This window comes from Piliocolobus tephrosceles, chromosome 16 (assembly GCF_002776525.5).
Source record: "Piliocolobus tephrosceles isolate RC106 chromosome 16, ASM277652v3, whole genome shotgun sequence".
Taxonomy (NCBI): Eukaryota; Metazoa; Chordata; class Mammalia; order Primates; family Cercopithecidae; genus Piliocolobus; species Piliocolobus tephrosceles.
This window is the reverse complement of record NC_045449.1, coordinates 74,834,062-74,846,153: the sequence shown is the minus strand read 5'-3', so window position 1 is coordinate 74,846,153 and position 12,092 is coordinate 74,834,062. Positions and strand designations below refer to the sequence as shown.

At 57.7% G+C, this 12,092-nt stretch overlaps 1 protein-coding gene across 1 annotated transcript in view; it reads right to left on the bottom strand.

Annotated features, from left to right (window-relative positions):
* Positions 1 to 12,092, bottom strand: part of BAIAP2 (BAR/IMD domain containing adaptor protein 2) — a 72,474-nt gene that overhangs the window by 40,800 nt on the left and 19,582 nt on the right. The window contains exons 2-3 of the mRNA XM_026455867.1: positions 6,532 to 6,607; positions 2,819 to 2,905 (exon numbers count right to left, since the gene is read on the bottom strand). Of these exons, the coding sequence (XP_026311652.1) occupies positions 2,819 to 2,905; positions 6,532 to 6,607 (163 nt within the window). The remainder of the gene's footprint in view (positions 1 to 2,818; positions 2,906 to 6,531; positions 6,608 to 12,092) is intronic.

Below are 12,092 nucleotides of genomic sequence, written 5' to 3'. Positions count from 1 at the left end.
ACTGTTCAGCCACAAACAGGAATAAGGCCCTGACACGGGCTATAGCACAGATGGACGGTAAACACGTGCTCAGGGAAAAGGGTCAGACACAGAAGGTCACACACGGCATGCCTCCACTAATACGGAATGTCCACAATGGGCCAGTCCAGAGAGAGACGCAGTGGCATGGCTGCCACGGGCTGGGAGCACGGGGATGAGGGAGGGACTGCTTAAGGGGTACGGGGTTTCTTTTGGGGGTGCTAAAAACGCTTTGCGGTGATAAAAACGCTTTGGAGTTAGGGGTAATAGTTGCACACTGCAAACACACTAAGCCACAGAACTGTACACTCTAATGGGATAACGGTATGGCACGTGAACTGTGTCAATCAAGCTATTACTAGGAAAAAACCTGACTCCCAGAGCAAGGCGGGCATGTGGCTGGCCCTCTGCAGATGCACAGCGGGGCTCTACGCTCCAGGAAGAGCCCTGGGAGAGATTCTAAAAGGCCACAGGCAGACGGACGCTCCCTGATGCAAGTAAGAGCCCTCATGTCTCCCTCTCTCCTGAAGCTTCCCTTCTCCTCCTCGTGCCCACGTGGGCTCAGCACCTGCTTGTACTCAACCACCAGGGACTGTGCCAACAGGAAGTTCTGGAATCCCACCGTTTTGGACACACCCACCCCTCACTGTGGGCCACAAAAGCCTGGAGTTCCCCACAGGCAGACCCCCATGCGACCAAGGGAGGAAGGCATCTGGTCCTCTAGCTTATCTCCCAACAAACGGTTAATTACGGTAAGACAATGACTCAGCCAGGAGCGGTGGCTCACGCCTATAATCCCAGCACACTAGGAGGCTGAGGTGGGAGGATCACTTGAGCTCAGGAGCTTAAGACCAGCCTGGGCAACATACTGAGACCTTATCTCTAAAAAAATTAAAAATAAAAAAGTAGCTGGGTGTGGTGGCGCACGTCTGTGGTCCCAGATACTAGGGAGGCTGAGGCAGGAGGATCACTTGAGCCCATAAGTTAAAGGCCACAGTGAGCCGTGATCATGCTACTGCATTCCAGCCTGGGCGACAGAGCAAGACCCTGTCTCTAAAGAAAAAGAAAACGCCCCTTTCACAGACACCCACTGCTTCTGCCCTTCTCCAAACCCTGAAGACCTGGGCTGGCGCCCAGGAGCTCCAGAACAGACTGCTGTTGGTTGCACTGGAGTCTTGGCCTCCACCACCTTAACGCCATGCATCTCACACCTCACCCTCCAGGCTGAGTCTGTGGAGGCCCGGCAACCCCGCCCAGAGCGCCTCCTCCTCTCCTCCCCAGTCTGTCAACACAGCAGTGCCTCGAGAAACTCCCAGGGCTGGTACGGTGGCTCACGCCTGTAATCCCAGCACTTTGGGAAGCCAAGGCGGGCGGATCACAAGGTCAGGAGTTCAAGACCAGCCTGGCCAAGATGGTGAAATCCCGTCTCTACTAAAAATAAGAAAAAATTGGCCGGGCGCAATGGCAGGCACCTATAGTCCCAATTACTCAGGAGGCTGAGGCAGGAGAATCGCTTGAACTCAGGGTGCGGAAATTGCACTGAGCTGAGATCGTGCCACTGTACTCCAACCTGGGTGACAGAGTGAGACTCCATTTCAAAAAAAAAAAGAAAGAAAAGAAAAAAGAAACTCCCAGGAATCACCAGACCTGCAGCAAACATCCCAGCGGTCCTGCCCAAGGGAATGGCATGGTAAGGGGAGGGGGGCTCCAATGAGGGGCTGCAGGGGTTGCTAAGCACGGCAGGACGTCGAGAGCGAACTGGAGAGAACGGAGCCTGGGCAGGCAAAGCTGGTTCCCGGGTTCCTGGCCCCACAGCCTCAGCATTAGGGAGATGGAGCCTCTTCTGGGAGCTGGAATTGACACAGAGTAACCCAGGACCCCCCAACCCACCGCCTGCGACACATCCAGGGCCTCTGTCAGTCAAGGGGGCTATCAGTCCCCAAAAAGAAAAGTAGAAAAAAGGGACCAGGGCCAGTCCCACTGACACTTCCCCATCCGAGGGTCTCCAGACCTGCAGACCACCTCCCAGATTGGCAGCCACGGGGAGGTAATCAAGAGCGAGCGCAGCCTGTCCTCTGTGACCAGAGGAAAGAGGAATCCAAGTGGTTTCTAAAGCAACTCAGGCTTCCTCGCGCATCGAGGAAGCTCTGGGAGCAGCAAGTCAGCACAGGCACAGCCGGCCTGGGGTCTCCCAGGTGGGCAGAGGAGACCTCAGCACCACCCAGCTAGGTGAGGGGACTGTGGAAGCATGGACTCCGCCTCAGCCACGCCTGCAGCACCACCACGTGGGCCCTGACTTTCCAGGTTTTGCCCTGTGTCCCTTGACATAGACGTCGTAGGAGCCATCACAGAAAATTTGCTAAACATAGACAAAGCGTCAATAACATAGCCTGCCAGTCAGCCAGCAGACACGTTGCTGGTGTGTCTTCCTCAGGGCCACACCGCACGTGGGCTTGCATCCTTTTTCACTCATTTTAATAGCAGGAATGAATTCCCACGCCATCTAATCCCATCATCCAAGCACACAGACCCCAGTGTCAGCCGCTCCAATTTGCTGGGAGCACCTTTAAACATGGGTTTGCCTGCTCGTCCTCACCCTAAGCTGCACGCCTCAGGGGACGGGACCCACGGCCCACTTTCAGCAGGATGTGCCCCTCAAGGCAGCTCCCAGGGTGACTGTCATTAAAATATCTTCCCATTTGACAGGCAAAACCTGATCTCAAATCAAAAAGCGGCTAGACACAGGACAGGGCCCCAGAGCTGCCTGAGGACATCAGGCGACTGCCAGGCGGGGTCTCACCGAGTTCTTTGGAGCCCTGGCTCTCACTGGCCAGCTCCCCCATCTTCACCAGGGCATCAAAGTAGCCTTTGGCTGCGTACGTCACACCTAGAAGAGAAAAAAGGGAGCAGTTATTTCTTCCATGAGGCACAGACAAGACTCTTCCCCAGCAAAAACAAGGCAGTCTTAGCACGTACAGGCCAGCCCCGTCTCCTGCCCAGACAAGCTGGGAGAACATTCGGCTTGCTGTGATTTCTGGGTTGGACAGAACCCATCTCTTGTTGATATTCTTGTTTCACCCCAATCATGAGAGCTCCCTTGGCTCGTAAGAACACAGCTTACCGGTTCAGGCCCTGGGCTACTCAAGTCAGATTGCAGACTGCTGATTCCTATCACGTGCTACCAGGCGGGGAGGGGGGCGGGCGGGGAGTGTTGCACTAACTAACTAAGTGTATTTCGTGAGACAAAGAACCAACCCCAGGCAAGGAAACTGCAGAGCTGGGCAGTAGGAAGCCATTTCCCCACAGATGCCCAAGCCGAGCCTGGAGTGGGAGAACTATTTCCCATCGCTTCCTTCTCAGACCAGGACACCCACCTGGGAGTAGATCACAGCTGATCAAAGAAGGCTAAAAGCATCACCTGGTACTGCCACCGCCTGAGGGGCCTCCCATCAACTCCGAGGCAGAGCCTGATCTAATCAGAAGTGGGCGTGAAGGGCTCCGGCTTGCTGAACTCCTCCCCAGCCACAGGGGTGGAGCAGGCTCCTGGAAGAGCCTGGGCGTCCTCCTCAGGGACTCCAGGGAGCGCCTGGTAAACTCCTCCACCTGACAAGGAGCCCCACCCCGACCTCCAGGCTGCAGAAAGGGCGAGGCAGGGCCCTGGAGAGCAGCGTAATTACAATTTCTAATCCGTTTTCTACACAACCCACTTAGGCGCCTGTAACTGGGCACTTCATCCGACTTTATTTATGTACTTTTCAATTCAGCGCGCACAATTTGTTCCGCAGCGCAAGACCATGTCTGCAGAGGAATGAAGGGCTGTGCCTCGGGGGAGGTGGGCTGCCTCAAATAAAAGAAAAACGAAACAGCAGAAGTGAGACTCCAGGGCAGCTGGCTGTGGCTAAGGTGGCCGTGCTGCCTGGATGGTTGAGCTCATTCCTGCGAGGCCATCAAGAAAAACAGGAGGAGGAAGTAAAGCTCTAAGTCTCCGCACTCAGCCCTGCCGCCCTCATGAGGAACCAAACAGGAGCGGAAAGGCTCAGAAGGAACCCATGCCTTGGTGGCATCAAAGGGCTGAAGTGCCTGCTCACCCAGAGGAGGGGAGCACAGGCCCTGGCCCCCACCGCAACCCCACAAAAAGCGGCATCCACACTGTGTGCGGACGACGGGGAAGAAACCCACACCTCGGACAGCCACGTGAGGACTATGAAAGACTCTACCATAGACGAGCACCAAGTGTCCTACGGACAAGCGGCTCTGGGAAAAGGAAGCCATCGTCAATCTGCCACGTGCAAGACCAGCCCCCTCTCCAGGGGTGGGATCATCTGGACTCTGGGTTCCCCTCGTAATGCCCAAGATTCAGACCCAGCTGGGAAGAGATGAACAACTAGTCTCATTCACAGGGCAGGGAACTTGGCTGGGCCTGGAGAATCTGGACATCGTGTGCCGTGCCTGGAGATCATGGGATCACCATGGCTGAAGCTCTCCGCACCCGCCTCGAGCCAGGCCTCAGCCTTCCTACGCTGACTCAGGAGCCTCTTCCCCGCGTCAACATTTCAGACCAGATGCAAAGGCAGCTCTCCCTGGCACCCCCACGAAGCTGCCCAACAACCGGGGTGCACAGCAGGGGACCAAACCAGGTGCAACTTCCCCAGGAGGCCACGCCAGCCCTCAAAGCGGCCACAGGCTCTGCTGCCGACCTCCACTACCTGGTCCAAGAGGCTCCCGGCCGGGGTACAGGGTCACTACCATAGCCCAAGGATCTCCACTGTCATTAAAACCCTGCCTCAGGCCAGGCTCACACCTGTAATCCCAGCACTTTGGGAAGCTGAGGCAGGCAGATCATGAGGTCAGGAGATCGAGACCATCCTGGCTAACATGGTGAAACCCCGTCTCTACTAAAACTACAAAAAAATTAGCCAGGCGTGGTGGCGGGCGCCTGTAGTCCCAGCTACTGGCGAGGCTGAGTCAGGAGAATGGCGTGAACCTGGGAGGTGGAGCTTGCAGTGAGCCAAGATCACACCACTGCACTCCAGCCTGGGCAACAGAGCAAGACTGCATCTTAAAAACAACAACAAAAACAAACAAACAAAAACACCCTGCAGACTTCTGCTAGAGAAAAGACTCTCCTTAAGACAATTTTGATGAGCAGGTCCCTCGGGCTGCAACCCCGGGACCAGGGCTGTAGAGGAGGAACAGGATGGAGAGAAACAACGCTGTTCCTGGGGCAGCCATGGGGGCCCCTGCAGGGTGCCGGGTGCAAGCAGAGGTGGCCCAAGGGAGCTCCCTGTCCCCTTCATACCCACAAGGAAACATGAAGGCCACCCCCCGCTAGATGTGGCAGACAGACACAACTGGTCCACCTTGGGAGCTGAGAAGGAGGGCAGTGCCAGAGACAGGCCTTCTGCCAGGTGCTCAGTTGGGGTACTTTGTCCTCAGATGACAATGGAGTAAAGGTGGTTAAAAAAAAGGCCGGGCGCGGTGGCTCAAGCCTGTAATCCCAGCACTTTGGGAGGCCAAGACGGGCGGATCACGAGGTCAGGAGATCGGGAGCGTGTAGTGAGCTGAGATCCTGCCACTGCGGTCCAGCCCGGGCAACAGAGCGAGACTCCGTCTCAAAAAAAAAAAAGAGGGCTGAGCCACTCCTGCCCCCTCCTTGCCATCTCTAACCTGGCACCAAAACTGGACAACCAACTCCACCTGGCCCATGGGTGCTGCGACACCAGGAAGCCGTGGAGGAGCCGGGGGCGGCTGGCGGAGATGCGGCGCGTGACCTGGAAACACGATCTCCTCCCTGCTAGGGAATGTGGACTTTGCTTATGAAGATGCTGCAGTGACAGGGACAGACACGGTAGAGGACGCAGGGGGACCTGCCCAAGAACAGCAGGTCCCCATCCATGGCCGGACTCAGCCATGAGCACCTGCGGGGCCAACAGGGCAGGTGAGAAGGGCATCTGGGGACGAGGAAGCCACTGCCCACCAGGACAGAAAGACGCAGGCGCAGTCAAGACCCCGCGGTGGAGCGCCTGGGCGGGGTGGGGGGGGGGGTGGTGGTCAGCATCTCAGGGAGACAGTGGGAAGAATGGAATGGCCCTGCAGCCACCAGCCCCCCACACCCTCTGTCCTGGCTCTTTGTGAGAAGGAGCTGCAGGGTGTTCACTCATCAGAGAGATGCCACATGTCCCAAACCCAAAGCTGCTGCAGTTACCAACAGCTTCATCCCAGCCCTGACCCCACAGTTTCTACATGATTCTGAGGGACTGATATCCACACCCCTCCCATCTCTAGATGCCACGGGACACGAGCAGCCCGCACAGGCAGGGGCATGCTGCCTCGGTGACAGCAGACACAGTCCAGAGTGCATGGGCTACACCTTCACTCAGAGCCGCTGTCCGGCTTTGTTGCTGGAACAAAAGACCACCTTTCGCTCCTGACCAGGCCTCACAGGCTGTGCCCAAGTCCATCTGCCAGCTCAGGAAGCAGCTCCCACCCCACAGGGCCAGGGTGCAGTTCTACCTGCCAGCGCCTTCTCGTAATTCTTCCCCATGGCGATGAAGTTCCGGAGGCTAGGGTTGAACTGCTCCATGATGGTCTGGAAGAAAGCAGAGAAGAAACAGCATTACTGGCAGAGGTCACCCTGGTGACTCCGAAGGGTCCAAACACAGAGGTGCCAGGCACCCCTCCCAGGGGTCGAGACCACAAATGCTCAAGGTAGGCTTCTCAAGTTCAAATCCCAGCCATGCCCCTGATCAATGTCCTTGAGAAAATGACCTTCCTGAGCCTCAGTTTTCACATCCGTACGAAAGGGATGAGAAGAAACCCTGCCGCAGGAGTGTTTGCGGACTGAAGGAGCGCATTTGCACGGTGCAGCAGGCAGAATACAACTGGCGCTCAGACGCGCTGCCGCCGAGGGGCCGTTCCCATTAGCGCGGCTGAGTCAGCCCAGAAGAGCCTCCACCGGCCACACACAGTCACTCACCGACGTGGCGCCGCCCCCCCCCCCCTAAAATCCTACTCAGCACACCAATTACCAAACATCAGCTCTGATTAGCGCCATCGCAGCCTGATCTGCAAATGCCACGCTATGAATAATCCAACGGCTCTGGGTCTGTTTGCCCGACGGACGGGCATCTCGGTGCCAAGATCAGCAGTTCTTAGACTCAAGAAATTAGATTTTCACTGTGAAGGCCAAATAAATGTTTTAATTACAAGGCATAAAAACAGACACACACAAACAACAGCCAAATGAGAATTCTACCGACATAACACACACTGTCAACAGCCAACCGCCGCCAGCAAGGGCCAGTGAGCAGCTCCAACAGAAACCCTGGCGCAGCCGCCTCCCGTGTCTTCCGGTCCCTTGTTATGATGTGATCCTGATCTTTCCTGAGGATCACAGGAAGGGAAGCCGCCCAGCCCTGTCACACACAAGCAGAAGGCTGTGGGGCCCCCACCCACCCAGCCCCAACCTGTGGGCTAGATGGTGGGGAGGGAAGGGCCAACATGCCCCACCCCCTCTCCCAGCACCTGGCCTCAGCCTCCGGAGCCAACAGGGTAGATAAACAGGGCATTTAGGGACAAGGAAGCCACTCCCCACCATGGGACCTGGCTCCAGAAAACCCGCTATTTCACGTGTCTTCCACTGCCTGCCCTGAGCTACGTACGGCCAGGGTGTGCATTCTTGGGGAACGAGGCCCCCAGTTCTGTGCTACACCAGGGCTTGCAGCAGGCCGGGTACCCCTCAGTCCTGCCTGTGCTGGAACCTCCAGTGGTAAAGCCACCCGGCCAAGTCCCAGGGCAGGTGACCCTTCCTTTCCGGACACAGCAAGAGTGAGGGCACCTTAGCGTGCTAGCCCAGAGCCCACGTGCACACGGGTGGGGGATGCAGCAGCCACCCAGCCGCAAAGTCCTGTTCTCACAGAGCCAACATCTACCGAGGGAAGGCAGGACTAGCAGGGCCAGCACTTCCGCAGAAGTGGGACAGGGGTGCTCGGCGAGACGTGGAAGGCAGGCAGGGAAGCACTTGCCATGCCAGAGAGCAGTGGGCAGACCAGAGCAGGGCAAAGGCTCCCAGGCAGGGCCCATGGTGAGTTCCTGGGAAAGTAGGACCCGACGTGGGGGTGGAGGGGGCCCAGGGGAGGCAGGGAGAGGAAGAGGTGGGTGCAGTGGGATACACCCTGAGGCCAGGCTAAGGAGGGTCTGAGCAGAGCGATGGACTAGCTACCTTTAAAAGATCCCACTGGGTCGCTGAGTCGGATACGGTGGCTCACACCTGTAATCCCAGCACTTTGGGAGGCAGAGGCGGAAAGATCACTTGAGCCCAGGCATTCAAGACCAGCCTGGGCGACATGGTGAGACCCCATCTCTACAAAAAATTTAAAAATTAGCTGGGTGTGGTGGTGCATGCCTGTAGTCCCAGCTACTCAGGAGGCTGAGGTGTGAGGACTGCTTAAGCCTGGAAAGTCAAAGCTGCAGTGAACTGTGACTGTGCCATTGCACTCCAGCCTAGATGACAGAGACCCTGTCTCAAAACAAAAATAAAACTGGCTGGGCGCGGTGGCTCACGGCCATAATCCCAGCACTTTGGGAGGCCAAGACAGGTGGATCATGAGGTCGGGAGATCGACACCATCCTGGCCAACATGGTGAAACCCCGTTTCTACTAAAAATACAAAAATTAGCTGGGCGTGGTGGCAGACGCCTATAATCCCAGCTACTTGGAAGGCTGAGGCAGTAGAATCGCTTGAACTTGGGAGGTGGAGAGTGCAGTGAGCAGAGATCGCGCCACTGCACTCCAGCCTGGCAACATAGTGAGACTCCGTCTCAAAAAAATAAAAATTTAAAAAAAAACAAAAACAAAAAAAACAGAAGAGATCCCTCTCACTGCTCAGGGGAGACTAGATTTTAGCCAAGGGCCCTGGCATATGCCGGGAGACCCACTGGACGCTCTGGGATGTCAGAGGAGAAGAGAGGCACGTACCACGCAGGCCGCTGTTCTAGGGGCGGGGATGCTGCAGCACAGCAGGCTCAGCACTGAACTAAATACTTAGCAATGATCCAGGAACCTGGACACTTTAACTCCCAGGAGCCCCTGGGAGCCGGGGCAGGGAGGCCACACAGGGAGTGGGGTGAGATGGGTCTGGCGCCCAGGAGAACGTGAGCCAGAGACGACCGCCTGAGAGTTACCAGCAGAGAGAAGAATGCTGGGACCTGGAGCGCTCTCGGTAGCCTGGTTCAAACTGACCAAGCAGACCGGGACTGACGGTCGGGAAATGCTGCCGGGTGCGTGTTTATTGTAATGAACTCAAGCAGAAAGGAGCATCAGCCAAGTGAGGTGGATGTGGCCGATTCTAGTGTTCTGGTGTGTGTGTGCTCACGTTTGCATGCACATCTGTGTGCATGTGTGCGCAGACACATGCATGTGTGCACGTGTGTTCATGTGTGCATGTACACATGTGTTAGTGTGTATGGGCTGAGATGCAGCATCAAGCATGTTTCTCGCCCTACGTGACACAGGTGCGAAAACACTACCACAGAGGGTGGGCATGCCAGAGCAGACCCCTCGCTCACAAGAGCCCCACGTGCTTGGCTTCACGACCATGATCCCCACAGACCCCCGGGGCAGAAGAGGCGGCTCAACCTGAGCCCTGGGAGCCCCACTAACATCCTGAGCAACAGGAGAAACAGGCCAGGAGCCACCCAGGGCCAACCACGGCGGGTCAGCACAGCAGCCATGCCCACTGCATGACGCACAGGGCAGCCCCAAGGTTTTGCTTCCTTAGTGCAGCAGCTGAGCTCACACGGAAGGAATGCAGGAGAGAATGGGCAGGGAACAGCCACCAGGCCACCTGGGCATGGCCCTGCCTCCATCTGCAAGAGAGGGGTGGTGGCCAGGACACACAGGGGCTGCCGTCCTGGCCCGAAGACAATGGCAGAGGCATCAATTCCACTGAGCCGACATCGTAAGGGGGGACCCCCCTTCCCAGGTGGAAGGGCCAGTTCCTCCTTCTACATCTGCATCCAGCCCCCGGGCAAGAGAGGCTTCTGTGGAGCCCTGCCTCAGGCACACACAGCAGGTATCACCCACCCCTCCTCCGGGTTCCTCCCTCTCCCGGAACCACAGGAGGAGCCCAGTGGCCCATGAAGAGCCCAGCCCCTCTGCTGGGAGACCATCTCCGGTCAGGCGTCTGGTCAGGCGTGTCTCTGAGCCCCCTAACGAGTCCATCCATTACCCTAGAGCTCAGGCAGGGGCCATCCTGACCCAGTGGGCCTGTGTGGAGGTCCCCAGCCCGAGGCAGCCCACTGTGGGGCATACACTCCAGTCCCACCTCCACTTCCACTTCTGACTCCCTTAACTAGGCCACGGTCCTGGTCCGGGGGCCCATAACCAACAGGGGCTCTGCAGGGTCCGGGGGTCCCAGGGTGGGGGCCGGGGAGCCAGTGACAAGCAACTCCAGCTCCTCTGGAACGAACACCAACAGCAGCAGCCCCAGGTTCTCTGTTCTCAGCCACACCAACGCGGCTTTTCCAAGTCACGGAGCGAGTGTATCTTTTTGCAGGATGCCACCAGGAAGGAGCTGAGCTCAGACACCCTGACGCCCTGACAGTGCTGGTTGGGGCGGGGACGTCTGTGGGCTTTAAAAGAGGAAGGGAGCTTGTTTCTTACCAACACCAAACAGCTGCAAACACCGAAAAGCCTAGGCCGGGAGGGAGAAACTGCACAAGAAAATAACCTCAAGCCCTCAGAGCGGCCACCCTCACACCGCAGGGCTGAAGTGAGTTTAAAGCCCAGCTGTCCACACTGAGGGCACTCAGAGACACGTCATGCCATCCTCAAGACCACAACAAAACTAAGTGGCTCCTGGGGCTACGGGCAGAGAGAGAGCTGTGCAGGGGTTCTGTGACCCCATCCCCCCTGCCAGGACAGATATCCTACACCATGAGCAACCATCACACGGTCCTCAAACTCTAGGACCTGTGCGGCGCAAACGCAGCCCGGCGCGTGCAGAGCTCTGCTGTGCCCTGGTGACCACGCGCTGGCTCCCCGGGCAGCGTTCTGGGCTGGCAGGGACTTCCGGTTCCCTGTTTGTTTATTCACTATTGACCCGGGAACACCTTTCCCAGCCCGGGGGGGATCCTGGGCGGGCCTGCCCACAAGGGGCTCCCACACACGCCATGGAGGGCTTCCCCTCACAGGACTCATGCCGGGAAACGCCAGGTGAGGAGGAGCCCTGCCCAGGGCTGCCCGCATGCTTGGCTGCCCTCCTGTTGGGAGGCCCATAGAGATGGATGTCCCAGTGGCCCTGGAGTCGCATGAAATCCAGGCCTTGACCACAGCAGGGACCCCAGCTGTCCCTACTACAGCCCCCGGGGACCCCAGCTATGCATTTCTGAAGGTACAAATGGGAGAGCCGTGTCCACCAGTTAGAGGTGGCCACCAGAGAACGTCGACGAGCCCAGGGAGCCCTTTTGCTGGCAAGCTGCCGGACACTGCTGGCCAGCCTGGAGAGTGTAGCCATTATGATTCAGTGCTGCGGGCCGGCCTGGCCCATGCAGGCGCAAGGTAGCAAAATCCCCGTCATCTCCACCTTCTCCCAACTTGGGCAACAAAGGAGAGCGGCCGATACATGTATAGAAAGGAGCTCTGCCAAAGGACTTTGCGCTCCTACCCACTTCTGGGCCGTGCTGGCGTCCACCTTCCACCCGCTCAGGAATTCTCTTTACCCCTTGGCTCTCCCTCCCGTGACGCCGCCTCTCCAGTGCTTTCCTGGCAGGGCGGCCACAAACAAAAGCAGTTTCTCTGTGGACAGAGAGTGTCCCCCACCTCCCTCCAGCCCCTCAAGGCAGATGCCAGGGTGGGCACGTATGGCCACACCCCTAGGGCCTGTGTGCGAATGAAGCCATACGTGCACATATACCCATGTGTGTGCTGCGGCCACGTACTGCACGTGTTTACCTGTGCATGTACACTCGTGTGTGTGCTGGACGCACGTGGACCCGCGTGTGTGCTGCGGGCATGAGCTGGACCCGTGTGTGTGCTGCGGGCATGAGCTGGACCCGCGTGTGTGCTGCGGGCAT